Below are 27,229 nucleotides of genomic sequence, written 5' to 3' on the forward strand. Positions count from 1 at the left end.
CATGAAAAACAAAGTTATTTACTTCATGGAGAGCAGTATTAGAGTCTCCATGCTAAAAATCTGATTTGAAGTTTCAGATTGCAGTAACATATCTACTCAACAAGAAGACAGCTCACACCATGCACATTTTCTGCTGTGTACACAATGTTTTGATATTAAATCTTTCTAAGAATATTTCCATCATATTATTTTTTTCTGTTCCCAGAAATTATCAGTTCCATTAACTAGTGGCTTTATTACTTAAAAAGCAGAATAACCAGCTTTTTTCTCTTCAGTTCACCTATGGAAGTAAAGGTCCATCATGTCAATATGAAATATTGCATTCTCTGAATTTCTTAATGGTTTTGCAATAAATGGTGTCATGACAAGAAATTGCATTTCTACACAGAAGCCAGTTCTTCCTGTTCTGAGTATTGAAAAGAAACCCATCAATTGAACAAAATCTTCCTTTACTCTCACATGAAAGATATAAGTGTGTCTTTCTGAGCCAGTACTGTGGCTCAAGATGTTCCATCAGCTTTTTTTCCATCTGTGTCACAAGCAGGGACAAGGCCACTCATCTGCTGCAGGCTGATACATCTCGACTGGAGTAACACCATAATGAATTTTGTCAGACATTTTCCATATTCGGCCCCACTCCAGCTGCACAGACTTCTGCCAAACATAGGCCAGGAGGCTACAGATTTTCCATCCATGCTTATGCAGGTTGAATTTCTGTGAATATTGAACAAAATCAGCTTGGCTGTCTCCAAGAGAGTGCTGTGTGAGCCAACTGCCCTGGGTTCCTCCTGCTGCCAGTGCTAAAGCAGGTATTTTAGAGAGGGGAGTCATTAGGCCTCATTCAAATCTATTGAATGGTTTTATCTTGAAAAAGATTTCTTTTTTCTTTGTGTATGTGTGCATAGAGTGTCTGTGACTAACTTTGCATCGAAGATGTCACTCTGCTGAATCCATCCATCAAAGTAATAGGAGAATGGGTCTGTGGCATTCACATTCTCTGAACAGAGAGAGATAATTCTCTCTCCCAGATTTTTTTTCCTAGAAAAGCACAGAGAGAAGAAGAGAAAACAATTCTTATCTCTACTTGCTGCTCCTGTTGCTTTTGCACATGTAGGATGTGTTAGGAAGATTGTTTACCTGAAGTGAGTTCCTAATTAGATTCTGGTGATGGTTGCTTATATTAATTAGCCTATTGGGTCAAAGCTGTGTCCTGGCTGTCTCAAGACAGTCACGGGTTTTTCTTTAGTATTCTTTGTAGGATAGTATTCTTTAATATAGTATAGTATAATGTAATATAATATAGTTTTAATAAAACAATTGTTCAGCATTCTGAATCAATGGAGTCAGATGCCAATCACTCCCTGGGTCGGAGGCTCTCGTTTTTGTTATAATGGGTCAGTTTCTTTCTTGCAGGGTCACATGCTGTTGTCCAAGTAGTAAAAACTAACACTGCAGCTGAAACAAGCAGCCTGTTTGCTCTGTGAGATGTGTCAGCTATTCTCAAAGTATTGTTCTCACCCTTGACTAATCTAGGATGATTTGGTCTGACCTGAAGACTCTAACTGGGATGTACAGGGGAAAGAAGGAGATCAGTCACAGGCTTCTGAATTGATTGGGGTTTTTTTCCACAAGGCTCTATTTAATGTGGTAGTGTCACACATACCCAAGATTTGAAATGATGAAGATGATCAAATCCATCTGCCAGTGGATTTCACAGAATCACAGCAGCTTGAGAGAGATCTCCAGAAGCCATCTGGACTAACTCCCTGCTTGAGCCAGAACACCCAGAACCTGGTGCCAGAACCATGTCTAAAAGGCTTTTGGATACCTTCAAGGATGGAGACTCCATAACCTCCCCAGGCAATCTGTGCCAATGCTTGGTCATCCTCACAATAAAAAAAAGTGTTTTCTGGTGTTCAGAGGGAACTTCTCATGTTTCAGTCTGTGCCTGTTACCTCTGGTATTGTCACTGCCCCCTTTGCACCCTCCCCTCATGAATTTATATACGCTAAAAAGATCCCCCAACCCTTCTTCTCCTGAACAATCTCAGCTGCCTCAGCTTTCCTTATGTGTGAGGTACTCCAGTCCTTTCATCATCCAAACAGCCTCACGTGTCTGAGTAATTTTGCTGTAGCTTTCCAAGGATCCTGCAAAATGTGTGTCTTGTTTTGTTAGTAATGTCACCATTTCTTATAATTGGTTCTGAGGTCACAGGTGCAAACACTGAGTAGCAGAGTCAGGATTACATTCCACCAGCACCATAGGAACAGCCTGTTGAGTAAGACATGCCTTAATCTGTTGACTACATTAAGTAAAACATTTACATGGGTCCATTTACGATACGGCATTTTTACTTTACAGCGAAAATCAATGTTTGATGCATTTGTAAGGTATGACTGAAAGAAGCCATTATCAGTAACATTCCCACTATCAACTGAATGCCTACATCTCTGGAGTGTTATCTGAAGGAGAAAACACAAGTTGGCTTTGTGAGATGCTGGGGTTTGGCTGCCTGGGGCCAAGGCAGATCAGCTGGGACCACAGGGAAGAGGCTTCCAGAGGCACAGTGGGGAGGCCATGGCCACAGCCAGCCCTGGTCTTGGGTCCTGGCAGAGCTTTGGCCACTGCCATGTCGTAGTCCTGCCACAGGCTGCTTGTGGCCCCTGATCCTGGTGCAGAACACGCCTCCGGGCCAACATGGGTGTTATCAGGTGTTTTACGATCCAGGTGAAACCAGAAACAGACGCTGGTTTACTGGCAGGATAATGCATTCATTAGTTCAGCCTGCAAGGTCCTGTTATGCAATAGGAGAATGTTTTGATGAAGTGCCTAAGCAAAAAGTCCATCCACGAGCACATTTTCCAAAGAAACATTAGGGCTCAGTGTCATTAATTCTGTATTTATGTTGCTTCTGTTTAGAACATATCTGACTAATTGCATTTATGGTTGTACTCAGAGAAGGGGAGCCAGGTGTTTTAGTATATTGTCCAAATGTTATATCACTTCAGGCTCTGCCTGGAAAAATTAATAGTTTTTCAAGTATTGTCCCAGAGTCACATTTATCTGATTACTGAATACGCATCCTGTTAATGGGTTCCTTCCTCTAATGACAGTATTGAGAGTTTGGAGACCGAGGGTTCAGAATCATTAAAAATACCCCTATGTAGTTAACTGAGTTAACTGCAAACGCCAAAGAACATTGTCACTAAAAGCCTTTTGTTAAACACAGATACAGATTTATTTTTTTTTTCACGTGTAATTTATCTAAGTACAATTCAGGTCTTGAGAAGAACATCATATTTCCAGGAGGAAATGGCAGTACAGGTCTCTGCAATCATGTTTGACAGCTGATGAAGGAAAAAAAAAAGGAACTTTTAAATCTATTTAAAATAAACTGGCCGAACGCCAGATCCCAGAGGTGATAATCAGTGGCACCAGGTGTAGCTGGAGGCCTGTCACTAGTGGGGTCCCCTAGGGTTCAATGCCAGGCCCAGTATTGTTTAACTTATTCATCAATGGCTTGAATGAAGGGGCAGAGGCCTCTTCTGTTCCAGCAAGTTCACAAAGCTGGCAGAAGTGGCCCATACCCCCTTCACAGGGCCCTTGACAGGTTGGAGAGATGGACAGGGAAGAACTGTCTGAAATTCAACAAGGGCAAGTGCAGGGTCCTGCACCACGAGAGGAATAACCCCCTGCACCAGGACAGGCTGGGGTCAACCTGCTGGAAAGCAGCTCTGTGGAGAAGGACCTGGGGGTCCTGGAGGACAACAGGTTGCCAGCTCTGGGGGTCCAAGAAGGCTGGTGATACCCTGGGCTGTATTAGGAAAAGGATTGCCAACTGCAAAAGGCTGTTTATCTGTTCCATTTATGATGTTTGGCACGACAGAACAGGGCTCAGGACTTTCTCATTGCTCTTACAGTACTGCAGGTTGTTTCTGGTTTTGCAGTCCATTCTGCTGCTTGTAGATAACTTTGGTCACATGGTCTCTGTATTTATCAGGCACAAATGAAAGAGCAGTCAGTGCTCTGCCATTGCTGCCTTAACCCTGCGTTACAAACTGCTAATTCTAATTGCCCTGGCTGCAGCTGAAAATGCTTTGCCAGAGCATTTTTTGAGCTTAGGTTTCTGATTGTATTTCTGAAGGCTGGCAATGATCTTGTTTTTGTTCAAATATTCTGACCTTTGGGATATTTATGGCAGATTCACAGAAGCAGTAAAAAGCAAAACACATAGAAGAGATAAGAAAGGGATTTCACAGTACTGACAGAGCAGTGATTGTTGGGTGAGAGAAAACCAAAGAGCTGCAGCCAGCCAAAGTTAGTGCTTCAGTCTTTCAGAATCAGACCTGTCTGTATAAAGGCTGAAATCCATAGATTCAGTCACAACTGTGCAATGTGGACATCTATGAGAGATTGCCATACAACTAACATCTGTCCAACCTGTCATACCTTTATCTACTCCTGCTGTGCAAAGCAGCCCTGCTGGATTACTGCTTTGATGTTGACATCAGTGCTACAAGGTTCTTGTGTTTTTGCACAGGGAACAGCACAGAAAACGAGTACAACAAATGTGCTGCAGAGAACAAATTCTATGCTTTGTAATTTGCCTGGCTGTTGGTCAGGTGATGCCACATCAGAATCACTCTGGATTTGAAATCCTCCCTGTGCCTTTCTGCATATGTATATGTATATACATGTATACAGTTAACTGCTCCTCACTTCATTACCATACTTCCCTCCAAAATGTTTGGGCAAAGTCACAAAGATCTCCGCTCATACAGAGCCATAAGCTCAAAATGACACAGGTAGTAAAGGACATTAACTAAAACATGGCTAGCAACAACCATCATGGATTTTCCACAGAGGTATGGGGGCTAACTAGCCTGATTACCTTGAAGAATGAAAACACTGAGGAAAGATTTTATGCACCTTGATTCCATAAGGACTTTCAGCAGTGTCCCAATGCATCCTTGTAGCCAAACTGATACTAGATAGATTGAAAAAGACAACTATAAGCTGGGTGGAGTATTCACTGGCCTGCCAGGCCTAAAGGGTGATATCAGCTGTGCCAAGTCCATCTGGCAGTGAGTCAGTAGCAGCACCCTGCAGGCTCTTTATTAACAGCCTAGCCAGCATCAAGTCAGGTGAGAGCATTTGGCACATGGAAAGGGAGGGCCAGTATTCACAAGGCAAAGAGCATTACAGAATCTTTATTATTTCCAACCATAGTGAATGCAAGGCCTTGCTCCTGGGGTGGCTTAGCCCCCTGCCCTGTTCTGCACATGAGACAGACGAAGCACACAGCGTTACAGTGCAGGCACTGATGGGCTGCAGAGCAGGAAAAGGACTGGGGGTCCCCATGGGCAGTGGACTGAACACGAGCTCACTGTGCACACTGACAGCAATGAAAGCCAGCAGCCAGCTGGGCAGGGAACTCTGCATCACACTGGGGTGACATGACCACCAGTACACCGCACTTGGCTCACTACACCCCATCCTGAACGCTGCTGCAGCTCTGGGCCCTCCACTATGAGAAAGATACAGATAAACCTGAACACTTTTGGATAAAACCACCAAGATCTTTGGGGCTGGCACATGAGAGTTAAGAGAGACCAAGTTCAGCCTGGAGATCAGATTATTTCAGGGGGACCTCATAGGCCATGGATACTCCAGACACTGGAAAATACAACCAGATCTGAAAGGGACAACTCATCAGAATTAGGGAGAAAAGGGAGAAATAATACAATACCCTATTCCGATACTAAAAGACTATAGACAAAGTTTTCTTCAGTGTCTTTGTAGAAAAGTCTGTTTTTTTTCTCTGGAGCAAAAGCAGGGCAGGTATTAGGGTTAAGATTTTAAGTAGGAGAGCAGATAAAGGACAAAAAAATAAAATAGGATAAGAATACACTTCAGGGCTTTTTTTTTAAACATTTTACTACTTTTGTTTATTTGGGCTTTCACAAAAATTTGTTAATTCATAATAAAAAACATTTGCTTTTTTGTATGCTTGACAATAGGTAACAATTGGTAAATTGTTAATATTTTTGAAGACACAAGCAAAACACTAGGTTTTTAAATTGACATCAGACTTTCAAAAAGATGCCTGTACTTATAAATATTTGGTGATATTAAAAATAATGATATATTAACAATAGAATATAACAAAAATGCTGATAAGCTTATACAGCTTTATGTGTATATTTACTGCTTAGAGGTGCAAATATACAATTTTCATCAAAACTTGAATACAATTTAAAAATGCAATATGAAATAAAATGTGTAGGAAAATACCTACTTATTTCCAGTTAAAACTATTGAAAATTAAGGTAAAATACATTGAAAGTAAAAAGTCAAACAACTGACTGAAATTAACACAGCTAGCAGAATAAAGGCAGAAGAACCTGGTGTGGGTTTTTCTGAGTCAGTGCAGACGAGTACATTCAGCACCACCAGGCATTCTGCAATTACACATTCTGACATGCTACAAAGGGTCCGAGTATTGTCAAAGTTACACAATTCCTGATTGGGAAGATTCCTATAGCCAGCTCCCATTTTCTGTGCTTTCAACAACAGCATGCTTCTTTTCAACTGTTCCATTTGCATTGCTTGTTTCTTCTAACACCACCACTAAACTTGACAGAGTTGTGTGAGGATCAAGCAGTTTCACAACGGGTATGTCCACCTTTCGCTCCCGGAAGACACGGTTCTGAATTGTCATAGCTAACATAGAGTCTATGCCCAAAGACGAAAGTGGCGTGTTCATGGTTAGTTCATCTGCGTCCACTCCTGTGAGGTCACTCACCAGTGAGGTGATGTACTCCTCAGATTTGAGAAAGGCAGCCTCTGGGACTTCAGTTTCCTCAGACATTTCAATCTTGTTCTTGAAATCTTCTGACATCAGTGATATGAAGCGACTTTTAAGAGAAATAATCTGAGTAAAAACATGATGATACAAAGCTTGAAAGTTCAATTTGACCACAGCTTGCTGCGGCTTGTTTATAAGTAAGGTCTTCCTGAGATAGTCATGAATTTCATGCACTTGCAGAATGTCTATGCCCTTGGATCCCAGAATGCTCTGAATGTGGTTTTGGTTAAGCAGAATGCCGAGGTTCAAGGCACCCCAGTTAATGGCCTGGGCTGAAAGCCCACAGTTCCTCCTGTAGAGGCAGAAGACATCCAGGAAAGAGTTTGCAGCTGCATAGTTTGTTTGGGTGGCATTGCCCAGAAAGGAAGTAACAGAGGAGTAGCACACAAAGTAGTCAAGCTCCTGGTCTCTGGTAGCCCAGTGAAGATTTAGGGTCCCTGCTACTTTTGGGCTCAGCACTTTGTGAAAGTCAGCCAGCTTCAGCACTTCAAGGTGGCCGTCGTGTAAAGCAACAGCACTTTGGAACACCCCTTTGATGGGAGTCCCCACAAAAGTGTTGGCAATGGACTGGAAAGCTTTCTCAACGTCACTGGTCAAAGCCACATCACACTGCACAGACACTACTTTGCTCCCTTTGTACTGCTGCTGCAAAGCCCTTAACTCTTCTTGCTTCTCACTGCTGGGAGTTCTCCTAGACAGAATTGCAATACACCCTCCCCCGTTCTCAGCTATGAACTTCACCGTTTCAAAGCCGAGTCCAGTGAGCCCCCCAGCTACTACATAAACAGCATTCTGCTTGAACAGCTGCTTCTGGGGCTCGTACAGCGGGATGTCCGAAAGCACACCCATGTCCTTCTGCCTTCTCAGGACAGCAAGGGGGACAGAAGTGCAGGTGAAATAGGACATCACAGAATTTAGCCCTTCAAAGTTCTCAGACTGTTGGAAAACAGAACCTGAGAGATGTCTAAACCGTTTCATATCCATGGAACTGATCCAGGCGTGTACGGTCTTCTGCACTTCCTTTAGAGGTGCTTTCCGGAAAAGGCTGGCAACAGCAAGGATATGAAAGCTGATGTTTTCATGATCAATTTCACTGACATTCTGGATACATTCAGGCTGTTGACTGCCACACACAAGCACCACATCTTTAAGAAAGGACATGTGGGCCAGGTCCTCCTGAGACAGTCTGTTGACTGGAGGAAGAACAACAAGGGCACTGCACAGGTTAATATACTGGAGCACGTTAGGAGTGGGCTTTGCAAGGACTGGTCTCCAACCCATTTCTTCTGCTGCTGCAGAAAGAATATGGCACAAAACTGAGGACGGCTCTGTAGTAATAATACCCAATGCTCTGCCATGTTTTCCTTTGGGTAACCTCTGATTGAAGATTTCCCATGCAATGATGAAATATGACACACAAGGGACATTCTGGAGGAATGGGAATTTCCTTGCATTGAAACAAACTGCTCCTGGAATCTGAACTCTGGATGATGCAGCAGTGGGATAACATGAAACCACATGATCTCCCACTTTCACTTTTTTCACATCACTGCCTGTTGCAGTGACTGTGCCACTGAAATCAAGAGCTAGAAGCCTGTGTTTGTCTCCTGCCTGGGAGTTCCAATACAGTGTATTACCAAAGTTACAGCTAGAAACACTAATGGGAGAATAATCTTCTGAGTGCAGACAAATTTTATCCACTTGAATTTCAACACTCTGTTCGTCAAGTTGAGTAGCAGTACCAGTGGATAATTCCCCAGACAAGTCTTTTGCTGTGTATGGATCAGAAGTGTACAAAGTGAATGACTGTGATTTCTGGAGAGATCTTATGGGTTGGATGTAATCTGCATCTACAAAAGGCGTGCGTCTGATTTCGGACACATAAATTCTTCCCTGGCTGATGCAGACTTCTGGATAGTCCCCACCTTTGTACTTGACAAGAACATCTGCTAACACTGAGATGTCCAGGGAAGTGGAGGAGCTGAGGTCAATCAACTGAAATGTGATTTCTGGAACTTCAACAGTACAAGTTCTGGTCATGCCATACAATGCAAACCCACAGTTAACGTGGTCCACATATCTCTCTGTTGTTCTGTAGGTGATCACCCTGACGGAACAGCGAGACATCTTCTCTCTTAGTGCCACCACGACCTGGCGATAGGCTTCGCAGCACTTTGCCAGCTGATCTACTGCTTTCCTTGGGGAATCTTCATTTAACTTTTGGATTCCCCACAGGAAGAGAATTTCATCATAATCCTTAACCTCTGCTCTCATTTTATCCTGTGCATCGCCTTCCACAAGGCATTCCCAGCCTTCATACATAACATATCTGGAAGTAGGATGCAAGTATTTTTTGAGCTGCTCAGCTATTCCAAATTTGTCTGCAAAGACAAGCACTCTGGGCTTAAACCCCAGCTGTCCAATTGTCTGTGAAAGAGAGACTTCTTTCCATTTGTTTTCAAAAAGGAACTCATTGTCTCTGGAAGACGCTTCCTTCATGAAAGTGATTGCAACGCGCTTGAGCTCAGCCAAAACAGAGCCATGTTTGTCCACAAAGCATCCACAGACCTCAAGGCAGTTCCCAGTGGATTTGCTCATTCTCATGTATATCATCATTTCCTCCTGCAGCGGGCGGAGCACCACCAGGCTGCCTATCCCTGAAGGAAAGCCTGCTCGGGAGTGGAGTGTCCTTGAGGTCAGGACAGCGGTCATCTGCAGGAAACAGTCGAGCAGCACTGGGTGGATACAGTAGCTGTACATGTCTCTGGCAGTCTCCTCATTCACCTTTATGCTCGTTATAGCTTCCTTGAGCTCCTGGCAATAATGCACATCACTGAGCTGCCTGAATATGGAGCCATACTGAAAGCCAACTTGAGACAGTGCTTCATAAAGCTCCTCTCTGCTAATCACTGACTTGCATCTTCGATAAATAGCTTGGAAGGAGATGCTGCTTTCTTCCACCACACCTTCAAGCCCCCCCTTTGCCACTTGGCCAGTAGCATAAACTGCGTTGGAGGAAGAAAGAACCTCAAAAGTTGTCATGGCTTTTTGCGGACTCAGCTTGATACTCAGCACTTGGGAATTCTGTGTAAGAACACACGGTGCAGAAAAACTGATACTCAGCTGGCAAGTGCTCAGAGGCACTTTAGGTTCTGAGCTGCTCATCACAGAGGCCAGACCTAGCTCCACATAGAAAGCACCAGGGACTAAGGCCACCCCATTGTTCTTGTGCTCATATAAGTACGGTGTCGTTTCCTGGGACACCAGGCAGCCAAACTCCACGTTGTCACTGCTTATGCCATAAAGCAAAGGATGACTGGCACTGACACCTCTTTGGTTTGCTTGTTGATGGATTCCCAGGCAGTTCATGAGTTTTTGACGATCAAATTGATATCGTGGAATGGCCACAGGAACACTTTGATACCCATTATAAAAGTGCTGCCAGTTGGGATTAAATCCCAGTTCAAACAGATTTCCTACAAGTGTGAAGAGTGTCTGATATTCTGCATCCGTTTGCAAAGACGACAACACCTTTGTGCCTTTCCCTAGCGTTTCTTTTATGCTTCGCTGCAGTGCTCGGTGAGGACTTATTTCCACAAACACCGCGTTTTCCCTGCCTCTGGCTGCAGTTTGGATGGCTTGTGTGAAAGCAACAGGCTCACGGGTATGCTGTGCCCAGAATTTGCCCCGAGCAAAGTCATTTTCAGATGCAACCTCCCCAGTCAGTGTTGAAATCACTTCCATTTCCCCCTTCTGCTTTTCTAAAGGCTCTATCTGCTCCTCCAGCTCCCTCAGTATCATGTCCATGCTGGGGCTGTGGTACGCAGCTGGAACTTTTAAAATGTGAAGAAAGATGTTTCTCTGTCTGAAAGCTTCAGCTAACTCACTCTGGACAGCTTCCACAGCCTCTACACTCCCAGACAAGGTGCAGGAAATGGGGCTGTTGAAAGCAGCAATGCACACCTTTCCTGAGTAGGGATGCAGGCGCTCTGCAATCTCTTCAACAGGGATGTTTCCAACCACCAGCATTCTGCCCCTGGGAGTCTTTGCCTGCAGCCTGCTCCGGTGATAAATCACTTTGACTGCATCTGCCAGGGAAAGGTACCCAGCAATGTGTGCAGCAGCAACTTCCCCCACCGAGTGGCCAACAACAGCAACGGGCTTAATACCCCAGTGCTTCAGGAGGGAAGCTACAGCAACCTGCAGAGCAAACAGCAAGGGTTGAGAAAACTCTGGATTTAGCAAGTCCTTTGGGCTATGATTTCTTGCTGGCAGGAGGCTGATGGCAGCGTGCTGCTGGAAAAGGTCTTCTATTTCCTTACACTTGTCTCTGAACACTGGCTCTGAGCTCAGCAGTGCCTCACTGAACTCCTTCAGCGTTACGCCGTTGCCACAGAACACAAACACCAGCTGTGGTTCCACTTTGGACATGGCAGGTTCCGTGCTCGCTGCCAGCTTCAGCTCTTGCTGCAAGTGTTGGAGGGAATTTGTGACAAATGCTTTTCGGTACCTGTAGCTGGCATGGCTTCTTCTGCAGGCAGAGGTGTAGGCCAGGCTTGGGAGAGTTACGGAGTTCCTTGTGCTCAGCTGCTCAGCTGTGTCCGCCATTGTCATCTGAAGGGACTTAGGGGATGCTGCTGACAGCAGAACTAATTCCAGGGGCTTCTTAAAGGCAGGAAGAGCCTCTGGCTGCTTCACCTGCCTGACTACAACATGAGCATTGGTTCCTCCAAATCCAAAGCAGTTGATGCCAGCTACTCTTCCATACTCACTGGATTCTTCCCAGGGCTCTACAGCTGTGGCAACAGCAAGGTTTAATTTCTCTGTATCAATACTGCTCGTCTCCTTTGAGTAATGCAAGGATGGAACAATCTTTCCATGATGCATCATCAGGAGCACTTTGATTAACCCAGCTGCTCCAGCAGCTGATTCAGTGTGTCCAATATTTCCTTTCACTGAACCAATTTTCAGAATGGAAACTCTGGAAGACCTGTTTTTGCTAATGACACTACCCAGGCTCTCAGCTTCTGTAGGATCTCCAGCAGCAGTTCCTGTTCCATGGGCTTCAATGTACTGCACAACTGAGGGATCAACACGACTTTCATAAATGCTGCGCAGTAACTTCTCTTGCTCTATTTGAGACGGTCTCGTGATTGGAGTCGTGGATCTGCCATTCTGATTGACTGCACTGATGGTTATCACACCCCAGATTTTGCTGTAGTCTTCCTTTGCCTGTTCCATGAAAAGTTAAATTGTCTTTAATAAACTTATGCTTTCTCTGTAAAGAAAACAAACACCACAAGAAAGCCAAGAAAAAACAGATTATGGTACTAACTTTTACATGCGAGATCCTTTCCCTGTGTTACAGAATGTTGATAAATTCTAAAGAAATCCTTCATTAATCTTAAATGTAAATTGGCAAAACTTCTCTGGAACAGTCATTATTAGACCTGAAGACACAAAATTCAGGCAAGGAACCAGTCTTATTTCAGCCTGCTTCACAAGCAGTCTTACCTTTTTCAGTGGTTTGAGGAAAACAACACCGCAGCCTTCTCCCCTTCCATAGCCATCCGCTTTTTTGGAGAAGGGTTTGCTTATGCCCTCTGGAGAGATCATTTTGGCTTTACTGAGAGATACAAAGGTGCGGGGATCGATGATGCAGTTCACCCCACCACAAATTGCTGCCTCACAGTCTCCTGGAGTCAAGCAGAAACATAGTCATGGTGAGATTGCTCTGGAGATAGACAGACACAGTAGAAATTCTGTTTTCATTGTTCAGCACCTCTTCAGTCCCATTACCTGATTTAATGGCTCGTAAGGCATAGTGCAGAGCAAAAAGAAAAGACGAACACGCAGTGTCGACAGTCAGAGACGGTCCAGTCAGATTAAATGTGAAAGAGACCCTGTTGGCAGCAATGCTCATTGCTGTTCCAGTACCATCATAATGATTTATTTCACTCACAGCTCTGCTGGTTATGATCTCATAGTCTCGATTCATGAGACCTGGAAAACATCAGATACATGTCAAGTTAACCCAAGCCAACAACATGCATGTACAGCTGAAAACCTGGTGGTGTGGTCTGGTTTTCAGTGTTAAGATGAAGCCATATGGCATCAGGGCTCCTGTCATGAAGCTTTGCTCCAACACAAGTCAAAGGGAGAAGTCACAGCAATTTCCCCTGGATCCAACTTGCACGCACATACCTAACACTGGAAATTCCTACCTGCCCAAGAAATGACAGGAAATTCCTACCTGCCCAGGAAATGCCCTTTCTGATGGCTCAGCCCACTGTATGATGCAGCTAAGATCTCTGTAGTCTGCTTAGATGTCTGTATCTCACTCTGAGACTGAGATACACTTTTGAGACTCAGGGTGTTGTAGTTTACCTATGAGAACATTTAACAGCAACAAGTTACTGGACGGTAGTTCAGACATAAATGTACAAGATATGAGCTTCAGCTCCTCAGATGTACCAATTTAAACGTCACAGCACAAACTACATCCAATACTTTATATTCCTCATTTTTTTCATTCTTGCAAGCAGTAGGAAATAGGAAAGAGCAGGGCCTGTGAGAGCAGTTGTGTCCTCTTTCTGGGAATACTAAGCTTGAAATATGGTGGATCCCCAAGTCCATGAGCACGTGTGGAAAGTGCAGTAGCTCTATTCAGGGAGCAAAGAATAGAGCTCTCAATGGAAGAAGAGCATCTCTCAGACTAATAGGTAATCTGAAGCATTTCCCCAATAGGTACATCAGGCAAACTCCCCCAGAAAACTCCTTTTTAAAGAGACACAGATTACACCAGCAATAACGTGCTGTTACACTATTATTGTCTTTTAAATATATTTCAACAGTATCTGGTATCATCTCCTCAGTAACTTTTTGGGTACTGACAAAGGCAGTTGGACAAGTGCACCTTGGTACACAGGAGGATTTCTGCTGCTTTAAAAGGATATTAATCCCCAGAACACCTTAACCAAATTATACTGGAAAACAGCATATAGAGTGAAAAGTGTAGGCCTGTGTAGAAGCCCAGAAGACAAGGGGCCTATGTGTATGTGTCAAACACCGATTGCCGGATAGCCAGGGAGCCAACCAAGGATTGTCAGTAATAACCAAGAATTAAAAAAACCAAAATGAGATGGGACCAAGGGGAGGTAGGGCAGCACTTCTCTGGGATAAACATCCTTGCTCTGCTCCACAGAGACACAATCACAAAATCACAGGATCAGTTAGATTGAGAAAGACCACTAACATCACTGAGTCCACCCTGTGCCCAAATAACACATTGTTGACTAGACAATGGCATGAAGTACCACATCCAGTCTTTCCTCAAACACTTCCAGGGATGGTAACTCCATCAGCTCTCTGGGCAACTGATTCTCATATCCAATCACCCCTTATATGAAGAATTTCTCTGTAAGGTGCAATCTAAACCTCCCCTGGCACAGCCTGAGGCTATTTCCTTTCCACCTGTCTCCAGTTGCCTGTAAAAGAGGTTGATCCCCACATCACTACACCCTCTTTTCAGGCAGTTGTAGAGGGCAATAAAATCACCCCTGAGCTTCCTCTTCTCAGACTATACCAGCTCCCTTAGCTGTTCCTCACAGGACTTGTGCTCCAGACCCTTCTGATGCTTTTCTCTGGACTTAGTCCAGCACCTCAATGTCCCTCCCGAATTGAGGGGCCCAACAGTGGACACAGAACTCCAGCTGTGGCCTCACCAGTGCCATATACAGTTGGAAGAATCACTGCCCTGCTTCTGTGGTGACACTATTGATGATACATGCCAGGATGCCACTGGCCTTCTTGGCCATCTGGGCACACACTGGCACATGTTCTGCTACTGACCACCAGCACCACCAGGTCCTTTTCTGCTGGGCACTTTCCTACCACTCTACCCCCATCAACAAACAATGGCCAGCACCAGCACAGAAACGGGAACGAAATATTGACCCAAGGTCAATCTGGGGAGGGAGGGCATTAAGACCACCCAAGAACCCCAAAGCCTCTGATGCACTTCCAAAAAGGTCTGAAAGAAGGAACTGGACATGATAATTTGCATAGAAAGAGAGCAACCTGTCTTCAGGGCAGGAAAACATATCTATAAAAATGTACCCCCAACAAACCTGGGGGGTCCTCCAAGACCCTGGATATCTCATTGGTCAGACCAACACTGGAAGAAGGACTGGTGATCTCTTTTCCTCTCTTTTTCTCTCTTTCATTCTCTCTTTTTCTCTCTTTCATTCTCTCTTTTTCTCTCTTTTTTTCTCTTTCATTCTCTCTTTTTCTCTCTTTTTTTTCTCTTTCATTCTCTCTTGTTCTCTCTTTCTTGCCCTCTTTCTCTCTCCCCTTCTTTAATTCATCTCTTCCTTTCTCTTTTCCTTCCACCCCACCTCTTTATCCACATCCCACTGCCATGTGCTGATGTAGCAGGTCAGGGACTAACATTCCAATTTCCATGCCAAGTGTGTAATTTACTATTAAAACTTGGTGATTTTTTGCAGACCTGAGCAATTACACATCTTGGGTGTTCCCTTCCCCTTAAGGGTGGGACATCACAGCCTGGCTTGGGAGTATCTTTCCTAAGAAGGGTTGGGTTGTAGATGCAGTTTCAAGCTTCCCTTCAGTTCATGAACTAAGGAAGAAGAGCACCAAAAAGAGATGCAGGAATTGTACCATGAACTTCTAGAGTAGCCTGGTAATTCTTACCAAAACTAACCACTAGTGCCATAGCACTTTAGCCTTAAATCTCCAGTCTAGATCCAGCCTAGATCCAGTGCTAGACAACATATTGAAAGGTTATGAAGGATTGCTCCTCTTTGTGAGGTTCAAACACACTTTCTTTGCCATGAAATTTTCATCTTACCAATAAAAACACCTGTTTTGGAGCCACTGATAGATTCCACAGGAACTCCTGCATCCTCCAGGGCTTTGTATGTGCACTCTATCAGTAATTTCTGTTGTGGATCCATGCGTTCTGCTTCCATATTGTTAATCCCAAACAGGTGGTTGTCAAATGAATTAAATCTGAAATACACAGTCCGGAATAAAATATGACATAAGTATATAAGATCCGTTTCTTCTAGACTCACAGTAAACATTTTTTGCAACTTCATGAAATTACAAGCAGTAACTGGTGTTTAGGCCACAGTTCCCATTTATGAAATTCGGAAGAAAATGTTTATAAGCCAAAGATGTTTCATGTCCCACCACAAAAGATGCCATTTTATCAATGATTCTGCATTTCAGAGTTAAGAGCCCACTCCTACCCATTTTTGTTCTCACGCTTATTGCACTACTACCAACTGGATTCCTCAAACTGTGAAATGTGCAGAATGAGACTCCCTCTGTGGTAATGTGGTCATAGCTTCAACAAGTTATAAACAAAATGAGAGTCTCTCCTCACTGCAAAGAATCCCCCACCAAACCTTGTCTTCTACAAAAATTACAGATTGTTTTAAGCAAATACAGACCAATGCTCTAAATTTAAAACCAAAAAGTAGAGGGTCGGCTCAGGTGTTTTCAATAGATAACCATGCTTTTCTAACAATACATTCATGAATACTTTGTGTGTATTTATATTTTTAAAGCATCTTCAAAATAGGCCCCTGCTTACAAAAGACCAAGTCCAATTTTAATCTTGTATCCCAAGAGCAGATTTATATGGCTTTCTATCATTTCTTGATTTCAGAGCAGGATTCATTATCTAACATGGGACTAAGCACTAAAGTAATTCTGGGTCCTGTGTTTCAACCCTGCCAAGTATAAATTTCAGGAGGCATTAAGATTTCTTCTGTGCATGTCAACTTCTCCTTTGAATGAAGCTCTACAGCCTGAGGATTTTAGGTGAATGTGGAATTCAAATAAAAGACACTTATTTTGACCTTACTGTAATTTGCTATTCTTCACCCTATCACAGCCCCTGAGCAGCTGTACCCATAGTCTAAGTACTACAAAAGTCAGTGGTGCAGCAGGGGAACAGACTCACTCATCAAGAAGAGCAGCTCGTGTTGTACATATTTTTCCTGGCTTGTTGCCATCTGCATCATACCACTCCTTGGCATTAAATCTCTCAGGGGGGATTTCTACCGTGCAGTTTTTGCCTTCCTCCAGGACTTTCCAGAAATTGTCAATTCCATCTCCTGTTGTACAAAGTTTTTAAAACAGATTAAATTATGTTCTCCCCCTACCCACACACACTCAGAAATGCACAATCAGCAATAAGGACCTCCCACCTGTAAATCTAGGCAGTTCAAGCAGACTTGCCACAAAAATAATTGATCATTCTTTGGTGAGAGGAAAATGAAAGAGCATGACTGATCCCCTCACTGCTTGTCTAAAAGCAAAGGATCCCCACAAAACCCTTAACCACCTTCTCTCCCATTTCCCTGCAATCTCACTACATCTACTCCACCTACTGTAATAAAGCAAGAAGTTTTCTTTTAGGAAAACTCAACCTGCTTCTTTTACAGGCATTGCTGATAAGAATGCCCAGCCCTTCATCTGCCCTGTCCCTATGGATGCAGAGTCCTGTAACAATGCACAATCACCCAGCCAGTGAACACGCAGAAAGGTCAAATCATCCCACACCCATCCAGCTCATTTGTATGAGTTTCATGTGCAGCTCAATGCCCTTCCCACAACCAGCACTGCAGATTCTTTTGTCTGTCTGTCTGCAAACAAATTCAGGCCAAGTAGTTTCCACAACAGCACCACCTCTCAAAAAGATCCCACAAGCAGGAAAGAAACAAATTCAACCAAGGGACAAACCAACAACTGTTGCTTTCCTTCATTTCAGCATTAATAAAAGACTCTGCTTTTCAATGTTCCCTCACAGCCTGCTTTGCTTTTACCCCAAAGTTACCTCCAGGAAAGTTGCATCCTATTCCAACAATAGCAACTTCATCTGCAGTCTCCATCTCCATCTCCTGGGCTGCACAAGACAGAAGCACTGTCAGTCCAGACCAAGAGTTATGTATTTACCATTGAATAAATATTAGGTTAAAACGTGAACTTCCCACAAACACACAAACTTGTTCAAAACTTAGTTAATCTGGAATGATCTACTGTTGGTTGTGATGACAAATGACACTGCCCACAAGTGGACAGAGCTCTGTACTATATTCTTCCTCTTGTCTCCACTTTCAGAGGGAATTCCCCACTTAATTCCCCAAACTCTGTCATGCACACACACTTCCTTTTTACTGTTTAATCTCTGCTAACAAAAGGTGATTCCTTTCAACAAATTAGATGGCAAAGACAAGAATTCTCTTTGGGGTCAAATTAAATACTCCAGGATAGAATTGACTGATGATTTTTTTTTCCTTGATTCCGAGAAAGGAACTTGTCAGATGAGAATCAGTTCAATTGAACTAATTAGAACTCACTAGGATGCCCAGCTCTAAGCCCTGCACTCTTCTTGGACTTCCTTCCACCCACAAAGAGGAGAAGAAGATGACTCCTCTAGAAAGGTTTTGTGGGGGATTCTTGGCAGTGGGGAGAGTTTTCCATCCCAGGGATAGCACAGCAGGTCCCAAAGAGCCTTTCTCAGGCACTGACTGTCAGTAGTGAAGCAGAGACGAGGCTGTTTCACAGCCCTACTCATCACTCAGAGTTATTCTTTCTTGGAGGTTTGCTTTGAAAGGTGAAATTAGGAATAACTGCTCAGATTCATACTTTGAAAAATTTACTTCTAGATTACACTAAGAACAGAATAGGCAGAAAGTTAAAAGGCCACCTAGCAAAAATAAGGAGACCAGAATCTGGCTTTCTAGGAGTAAATTCTATTTTACTAATAATGTAAATTCAAAACTGACACAATAATTGTTTCCTTTACATTCTTTCTGAATTGTCTATGATTTCTATGATTCTATGATTTCTTATTTTAATGTAACTGCTAAACTATAGCTGCAAAGCCCAATGAAATATTTTATCACAAAAGTACTTTTAAGTATTTTTCCTAAGTTATTACTTAAATAGCAAGTAATAGAAAATTAAGGACATTCCAATCATAACATAGACCATATCTTTAGCATTTCTAGAGCTATGTCACTCTTACCTTATATCATCCCAGTGGGGTGAAGCAATAGGCTGGCTGTGGAAGTCGTTTATATAGGATTCTGTGTGGTTTCTTTTTTAAATGGGCATGCTAAAATGTTAACGCCTTTCAAAGGAAAACAGAAAATGCGTCATGTGATTAGTCAGTAAACCCGACTAAAGTTCAAAACTAACTCCCTGAAGTAGTAAATTCTTGATGTCATGAGTTTTCACACTAAAACAGTAGTAAAACCTCTGTCTTATCTAACTTTTTACAGTTAGCAACACCATTAATTTGAGATATCTTACCATGAAACAGCTCATAAAATCTTTATGATCCTAAGACTATGAGCTAAAATACTCTGTCTTTAAAGTAACAACTCAGTTTGATTTACTGTTAATATTGATAAATATGAACTAGTGTTAAAGCCCTATTTGTTGGAGGCATTATTTGTGAAAACGAAAGATAAACTCTCTACAAACTTAAAACCTCAGTCTCATGTTTGATTCCACAGCTGCTTTCTTTTACTGAGCATGACCATTTAAATGTAGAAGCACAAAAGCCTTGCCAAAAGACAAAAAGTCCCAAAGTATTTCTGAGTCTACCACAATATTAAAAGCTGTATTGAACTTTCTTTCTAAAAACTGCCATCTGCTTAAAAGCCAAATAACACTGGAATATCCAGAAATAACTTCAGAAGTGATCAAGTCCAGTAGTCACTGCTAGATCCTTTTTTCACTCTCCCTCATGTGAATTCATCCCAACTACTAAACTCATCTTTCTCCTCTTCTGACTTTGTAATAAAAACACAGGGTTACATTCACTTATGGTTTAAGTTTTCCTTGATGGTGGGACACAACTGTTTCCACAAAGAAAGCAAAAAAGCATTGTGTTGTGAATAAACAGTTTATTCTGTTTATGGACAGAATAAACAGTTTATTCTGTTATATTTTCCCACCAAGAAACTTCATAACCTGCTCTGAAAGTTTTAAATTCTACTCTCCATTTCACAGCTGAATATCTCAGTCACTCACCTTTCTCAGTTCTGAGCATATTGCCAGTTATTTAGTGATTTTAAACTTAATTATCATACTTCCTCAATATCATTATGAGACTTATTAATAAGATGGCTAGTCTGAAAGTGACTTGAGAATCTCCATCGTTTACACATCTCTAAAGAGCACTCTTATTAGTGCTGATACCACTACCATTCCCTGGCAGAACAGAACGTGGATTCGTCAAGTGAACTAGGAATTCACTGTGGAATTCTGTTACAGTTTCACAATCAGCACCTGAAAGCAATGGCTGCTAAGCCATATTTTAAGGTATTAGTTAAGTATGAGTAGAATATTGAAATGAATCCTGCACACCTGTGGTCATTAATTTCAATGCAAGTTAAACCAATCTGAACCCCACTGATCCAAACACAATATGAACAATGTGAACACTGGTGAAGGACTAAGAAAGAGCTGTTCACATCATTGGTTCTGAACATTTTTGTTTACAGTTTAGCAGTGTGTTGCCTGAGTGCTAATGACTTGCACTAGTCTCATCATAGTTGGAATATATTAATAAACCCAAGTGCTTGCCCAATCCTTTCGAGCAATGACAGAAGCAGAAATAGGAACTAAGTATGGAAGCAAATGTAGCAATAATGGATTGAGTCTGTTACTAACGTAGGCAGCCTATTTATAACTGAATTACATGTTGGTTTGTCACCAAGTTGCATGTTGATTTGTCATGCATTTCATCTAAATTTAAAAGTAAAAAGTTGAAAAGAGAAACAAAAAACTGTCAAATGGGAGGCACTACACTTGTTTTTTCTCCCATGCCATTACAGTGTTCACCTCTGAACAAAACCTTTGGTTTCTTCTATCCAGACCTATGTCTGATAATTCCAAAAAGAGAAACAAAATATATGTGCATTTCCTCAAACAATTACACCCAGCTGAGACTCAAATACAGGAAAACAGCTATTTATTTTCCTAGTATTTATTATTTCAATTAAGTTTTTACTGTCTTCTGGTGGGAAAACATGCATGAGGGAAATATCGGTGGGACTGCATGTCATTTAAAGGCAACACGGACAAAAAAAATTTGAATGCTTTTTAATTCCAAGTAGATATCAAGACTAAAATACATGTGGGATCCCTGTTTCCATCAGGACACAAGAAGGATTACTACACTAACCACTAGATATTATTTCTTCACTGAAGCAGTGCTTTGACAAAATAGGAGGTTGTGACACAAATATGTCATTCTGCATTATCATGAAAACCTAGTAAGAAAAGGCACTGGCTTTTGGGCAAAACAATTTCCAATCAGTCAAGTCTCAAACATTAGCTTTATATATAATTATAATGAATAATAATTAATTAATGTGTCATTGAATAAGGAAGCAGTTTTTACCTTTTTAATTCTACAGCTATGAAGTTTTCCAGTAGACTTATTATCACTGTTGTTGTTATTATTATAAAAGTTTTAATAACACCAAGCACAGCAGGGTTCTGCTATGCCAGGAACTAAACTAATGGGGTGAAAAAGGACCCCACCACAAGAGTAATATATGTGACAACCCCTAGGTCTTTTTATTAGCTCTGCACCATGGGGCTAGTAAGGAGGAACGGAAGTAAAAGGAAGAGCATCTTCTGGCCTCTACGTTATTTTTCTTTTATTTTTCCCCCCCACTTTAATAGTAATCTTATGTATGATTGCAAAACCAAGCTCTTTATATGACAGTAAATGATTCAAAATTGTCTGCATGCATTTGCTGAAAGCTTGAAAAAATATCCAGGCCCTGCCTCATTCAGAGAGCTGTGGATAGTCTGGTGCCATTGCTAATAGCTTGAGCATGGACAGAAGCAACTCCTTTCCTGATGATCAACAAGTAGAAGAGAAGACATGACATCATAGTATGAAGATGTTTACAAAATGTTCCTAAAATTTGAATGATAAGGAAAGGATGGATCATAAGAGGGTTTCTCTTAACTTCCTAGAGGTGGAATCTGGAATCTGCATGCCTTGTGTAAACTCTGAACATTGCTGGGACATGAATAGGGTTCCCCTCCTTTAACCTGAGCTATGCAAATGTTATGCACATAGTCTACAGTAACCATCTAGCTTTCTTCTCCAAAGACAACAGAGGAAAACCTGCAGTGGGAAAATCAGATCAATTTAGGGAGTTAAAGTTATATAAAACCACTTTCACTGGCAAATGCAGTAGAACAATAATTTCCCTATACCTATTCAATATTCCTTTTTGTGTATGCAGGGATGACATTAATTCTTTTTTCTATACACTTAATCTGAGATGTGAAATAAGATTATTATCTAACAGGACTTCCAGTTTCCTTTTCAGAATTGCAGCTTCTCAGAAGGAAATACCACATCCTGTCAAATCCCCACTTTCTCTATTTCTGATTTCTGACATTGCATTCAGCTATCTCAAAAAGTTCCCCTGAAAACTCCACTATTGAGTAACTGCACCTGGTATCAGGCCTTACATTTAGATGTTTAAGATGTTATTTTTTTATAAAAGATGAAACATAACTGGTCAGAAATAGGTACCCCCCTCCTCCCCACCAAAAAAAAAAAAAAAAAAAAAAAAAAAAAGAAAAAAAAAAAAAAGAAAAAGGTAGAACTAGCCTTGAGCCATGTATAGTATAGTAAATACAAACTATTTTCATAGTATCATAGAATACCAGGTTGTAAGGGACCTCAAGGATGACCTGCTGCAATCTTTTTTAGAAAAAGCAGATGGCCAGCACCTTCTCCAGCTGAATCTTAGAAGTGTCAAAATTGGGGAATTCCACTTCCCTGGTGAGATTATTCCAATGACTTGTTGTTTCTCTTGTGAAAAATGTTCATCTTCTGTCCAACTAGAATCTCAATTGCTGTAGTTGACCTCTACATATTCTGGTTTTCCTTATTATACAGCATTACTCATTTTCCTCTTCATCCCTGCCTGTCTTTATGAATCAATCTATTGCCATCCATCGTAATTCTTCAGTCATGTGAGCTGTCCCACCATGGTTCAGTTATTCCTGTGATATCATAACTTTCTGAGTGATGCATGAAGTTCCAGTTCCTCCTGTTTGTTCCTCAGACCATGCATTGATCAACACACACTTGATGTGACAGGTGGCTGCCTTCTGGCCGGGCAAATAAGGAAAATTTGTCACTGCTCTGTTGGCTGGACTTACTCCACAGTTGGTTGCAATGGTGTAAATATTGCCACTTTGGACCTCACCCCCAGAGTCCTCCTGTTTAAAGCCAAGCTCACTAAGTTGTCCAGCCTGTAACTGAAGACCACCCACTTCCAGAAAGGTGGATTCCATCCCTCCCGAACAGTCCACTGTCACCAAAGAATATCCTGTTCTCAGGCCAGCAGATGGGTGCCTCAATACCCCTTAACAGTGCCTCACCCACTACAAGCATTTGTCATTTCCTTCTGTGGCATCCACTGCCTGCTGCTGGTATAGTTTCTCCTCACAGACCTTGTTCATGGGTGTCTACAGCAGTTAAAGCTTCATATCTGGTTTTGGTTGCAATGCTGGAGGATGGGGAGTGAAGCAGAGTCAGGCTTTTGGGCGTCATGCGGGTCAAAGATGTCACATTGTCTGTGTGGTCTGCTGCGGGTGTATGGTTCTGAAACCACTTATCTATGTCCATCTCAGCCTCTCTAGTACTGGACAGCCTGTTTCCAGCAACTCAGCTAGCTGATGCAACACCCTGTGCACATCTTTTGCAGACATTTACCTTTTCTCCAGAAGAGTGTGGTCACTCATTGTAATCTACTGCTTCTACTGAAGTCTCCTTCCTTACCAGTCCCATCTGCAAGGAAGCCACAAACATCTCAGAGGCTTTCTCTGTAGAATCACTGGGTTTGTATCTGAGGCATGTGCCCACCATCATGGCAGAGACTTAGAGCACTTCCCTGGGCTGTGGGTCCACAGGCAGGATGCACAGCCCTTCTCACGTGCCCTTCTGTGCAAATGGCTGCACCCTCTCAAGCCCTGTTTGCCCCCTCGATCCACATCTGCCCATCCTGGTCACATTGCTCCCCTGGGCTGTTTCAATCTCCCACAGCTGATCCTGGCAAGGCCTGAACTGCAGAAGCCTCTCTCAGGACAGAGACAGCCTCTGCTGGCTGCAGGCAGGAGCTCCCTGCCCTGCCTTGGGTGTCCCTGACACCAGGAACCCCCTGGACCCTTTGATCTAAGCTCAGCCATGCACCTCACCACTGCCACCCCTGCATGCCACACTGACTTTCCTTAATAGTCAAGAGCAGATAATTTCCACTTTTCTCCAGTATTAAATTATTGAACAATTAAGAATTGTAATGGAAAAACAAATGGTGTATATTTTAATCTAGCCTGCAACCAAAACAATTATAAGTAAGGCAGAAGCTCTCTATTTGACAGCTGATAACTTGCAGCCTGAGGCCTCAAATAACAGCTCCATCAACTCAAAACTGTTCCTTTAAGAAAAGCTGGTTTTCTTCCTGATCCCTATAAACTCGACAGCAGCCCTCAGCCTGAGAACATGTATCAGCCTTTGCAGATTGGCAGGCTGTTACAGGATTACAGACAGCAAACAAGTTTTCACAGAAATTGCATCTTCTGGCAATTCCAAGGGTCTTATGCAAGTGGTGAAACAACCATAGAAATCTGTTTAAATACACATAGGTATTAGTGAAGGGAGCCTCTAGCTGGCCAAATGTACAGGTTACTTTGTCACTCTTGTAGGCAGCAATAATATATTTAACTATTTTAATAAACTTCATGTACATTGACACACAAGACAAGCACACCTCCCAAACATATACCAGGTCACAGTGTGCAAATGGCTAATGTTAGATGAGTAAAGTCAAAGGAATTAAATAATCCTTGCAGGATGTCAGATATAGAAATTTAACACATTCATACTCACAGTGAAGAGAAGCGGTCAACATACACCGGGTCATGCAGATAAGCACTGCCCTGTAGAGATACCTCTGGGACTAAGAAGTGGGCAGACTAAGAAACAGAGTTTATCACTAACAGAAGTATTCCTAAATTGTAATATGTGTTGTGGGCTCCTAGCAAAGTAAACTTAGATCCACCTCAGACATTTGCAGTTCAGAGTTCAGTTCCAGTATTTATTAATAATTTTTTACAGCACAATCACCAATACAGGGAAAAACAGGTGAGCAACAGCTCAGAAGAAAGACTATTGGTGACTCTTCTGTCCACTTGTGTGCTTGATTCCCTGCAGGCATGACTAATTGGCATGCCAACAAAAGTTGTGGGAAATGCAAGTTTTCAGAGAATCATGGAATGGTGTTGGAAGGGACCTACAGAGATCACATAATTCAACTCCCCTGTTCAAGCACGAATTTAAAACTTGTCAACAGAGTTCTGTGAAAACTGGAAAGTTGAAGTCAGGCTCCAAACCACATTAGTAATCAAAGCAGAAAAAAATTACTAAATAAGTGAAACTGTGGTGTAGATGCCAGCGTGCAATGGTACCTTTTATTTTCTGCACTCCATGATGCACTCCAACAAAGATTATTTTTGTTCTCTGATTAAAAACATCTTACAAAACTTGTTCATCTACCACTGTCAACAGGAAGGAAATATGGACTATATCCAAATAAAGACTTCAATAGCTACCTCAGGGTTTCAATGAGTGTTTGGGACTTAACAGACAAATTTAGTTAAAAATAAAACCAAACCAGCAAAAAAGACCCCCAAACTTGCTCACCCAGAAGACCAGAATGTGAACTGATAAGATACCTCTATCTTCAACTTAGAAGAACCCTGAACTCCTGTTGTTGCCATCCTGTTCACACCCAATAGTTCTGTGCACTGGAAAACTAAGCATCCTGTTCAAGCCTATGAGATTCCAGAGACACACTAGGCATTCCTGTGAATTCAATCTGGTCTCAACAAGCCCAGAGCACAACCGACACCTGTAGATTATTTCAAAACATAGCACTGATGACATTCATTTCATTTAGCTTTGTGGGCACTGAAAATTGTAACACATTTTCAGCCTTTAGCCAGAGCTAATAAATTCACCATAATGAGGTTCTCTGTCATCTACACACTTAATCACTAGAGAATCACCAGGAAGACTTTGAACCATCTACACTGAATTATTTTTGATAGTGGAGGCAGTAGCTGTCTCAGATAAAACCCTTAGTCTTGATTCAGAAGCAGAATCAGTCATTTTCACCTCCCAAATGAGCACCCTATCTGCTAGGTTGCAGAGCCAAACTCAGTTGTGCTTGCCCTCTTGGCACCCTCTTTAACATCCTCCTGCAGCCACTCAGCTAAAGGCTCAACCCACAGCAACCCTTCCTGGACTGCTGCAGGCAATAAGAGGCTATTGAAGATGTTGGCACCTATTTACCTGGTTGCTATTTGCTTCTTTTTAACTCCAGGTACACAAAATTACCCATCTGCAGCCTGTAAAACATAGGATGACCAATGTCACCCAGAGTGGTCATTTCCTTTTTTACTGGCAGTAGAGCTTCTTCCCACTCCTTAAGCTCTGCACTTCTCGTTGTTCCGCCTCCTGAGTCTCCTATTTCCTCATCCCACTGGGGGATTACAGCCACCTACCTTTGGCTTCTGGATTCACTATAAAGTCTGTAAGCCTGGCACCTAAGCGAGTGTCCACCGTCGAAGTCTTAAAGTCTTACCCACTAAATGAGTTTATCCTTTCTGGCTACAGTCTTCCTTATAAATCCACAAATGGTTTCTTCTGAAGGCTGTAGAAAAGCTTCAAAGTGTCAAGTGAGATGGCATGTCTTGACAACAAGGTTGATAACAACCTATGTCCATAGAAAATTAGCCTAAAAAGACCCATGAACTAATCTTCATCTTCCATATATTTTCTCAAATGACAAAAAAAAGCAAACCAAAACAAACAAACTTAAAAAAAAAATAAAATAAAAACCAACCAAACAAACAAACAAAAAAAAAGCCACGCATACCAAAACAAGAGATGAACCAAAAAGAAGATTCCAGAGACAAGTATTATGCTCCAAATGAAAGCATAAAGCATATGATGCACACTTGACCCAATTATCCTTTAGCAGATAATTACCCTGCTTACTCCCGAGCAGGGCACTCCCTGCATTATGTTCTCTTGTTTATCTTGCATGGCAAGAGCTCTCTGTGAGAACAATCACAAAACAGAGGAAGGAAGACAGGTAAGTATATTTGTTCAAGGAGTCTTTGGGAGAGGAACAGCAGTGTTCTGCTGTGCCAAAAATAATTGCTCATTTGGTCTGCCTCTCTGCAAGAGGTTCTGTTCCACATCAACTAACAGTC

General features: G+C 42.2%; 1 protein-coding gene across 3 annotated transcripts in view; it reads right to left on the bottom strand.

Moving 5' to 3' along the window:
- Positions 1 to 5,848: 5,848 nt before the first annotated feature.
- LOC135292167 (phenolphthiocerol/phthiocerol polyketide synthase subunit C-like) overlaps positions 5,849 to 27,229 on the bottom strand; it is a 29,108-nt gene continuing 7,727 nt past the window's right edge. The window contains exons 1-8 of one of the 3 annotated variants that reach the window (XM_064406544.1): positions 22,676 to 22,886; positions 18,930 to 19,034; positions 17,736 to 17,804; positions 16,860 to 17,013; positions 15,738 to 15,898; positions 12,668 to 12,871; positions 12,383 to 12,564; positions 5,849 to 12,100 (exon numbers count right to left, since the gene is read on the bottom strand). In XM_064406544.1, the coding sequence (XP_064262614.1) occupies positions 6,539 to 12,100; positions 12,383 to 12,564; positions 12,668 to 12,871; positions 15,738 to 15,898; positions 16,860 to 17,013; positions 17,736 to 17,796 (6,324 nt within the window). In that variant the 5' untranslated portion in view covers positions 17,797 to 17,804; positions 18,930 to 19,034; positions 22,676 to 22,886 and the 3' untranslated portion in view covers positions 5,849 to 6,538. Of the gene's footprint in view, positions 12,101 to 12,382; positions 12,565 to 12,667; positions 12,872 to 15,737; positions 15,899 to 16,859; positions 17,014 to 17,735; positions 17,805 to 18,929; positions 19,035 to 22,636; positions 22,887 to 27,229 lie in introns of those variants that run through there. The other 2 variants (XM_064406480.1, XM_064406429.1) reach the window with 2 other exon arrangements.

Source organism: Passer domesticus, chromosome 1 (assembly GCF_036417665.1).
Source record: "Passer domesticus isolate bPasDom1 chromosome 1, bPasDom1.hap1, whole genome shotgun sequence".
Classification (NCBI taxonomy): Eukaryota; Metazoa; Chordata; class Aves; order Passeriformes; family Passeridae; genus Passer; species Passer domesticus.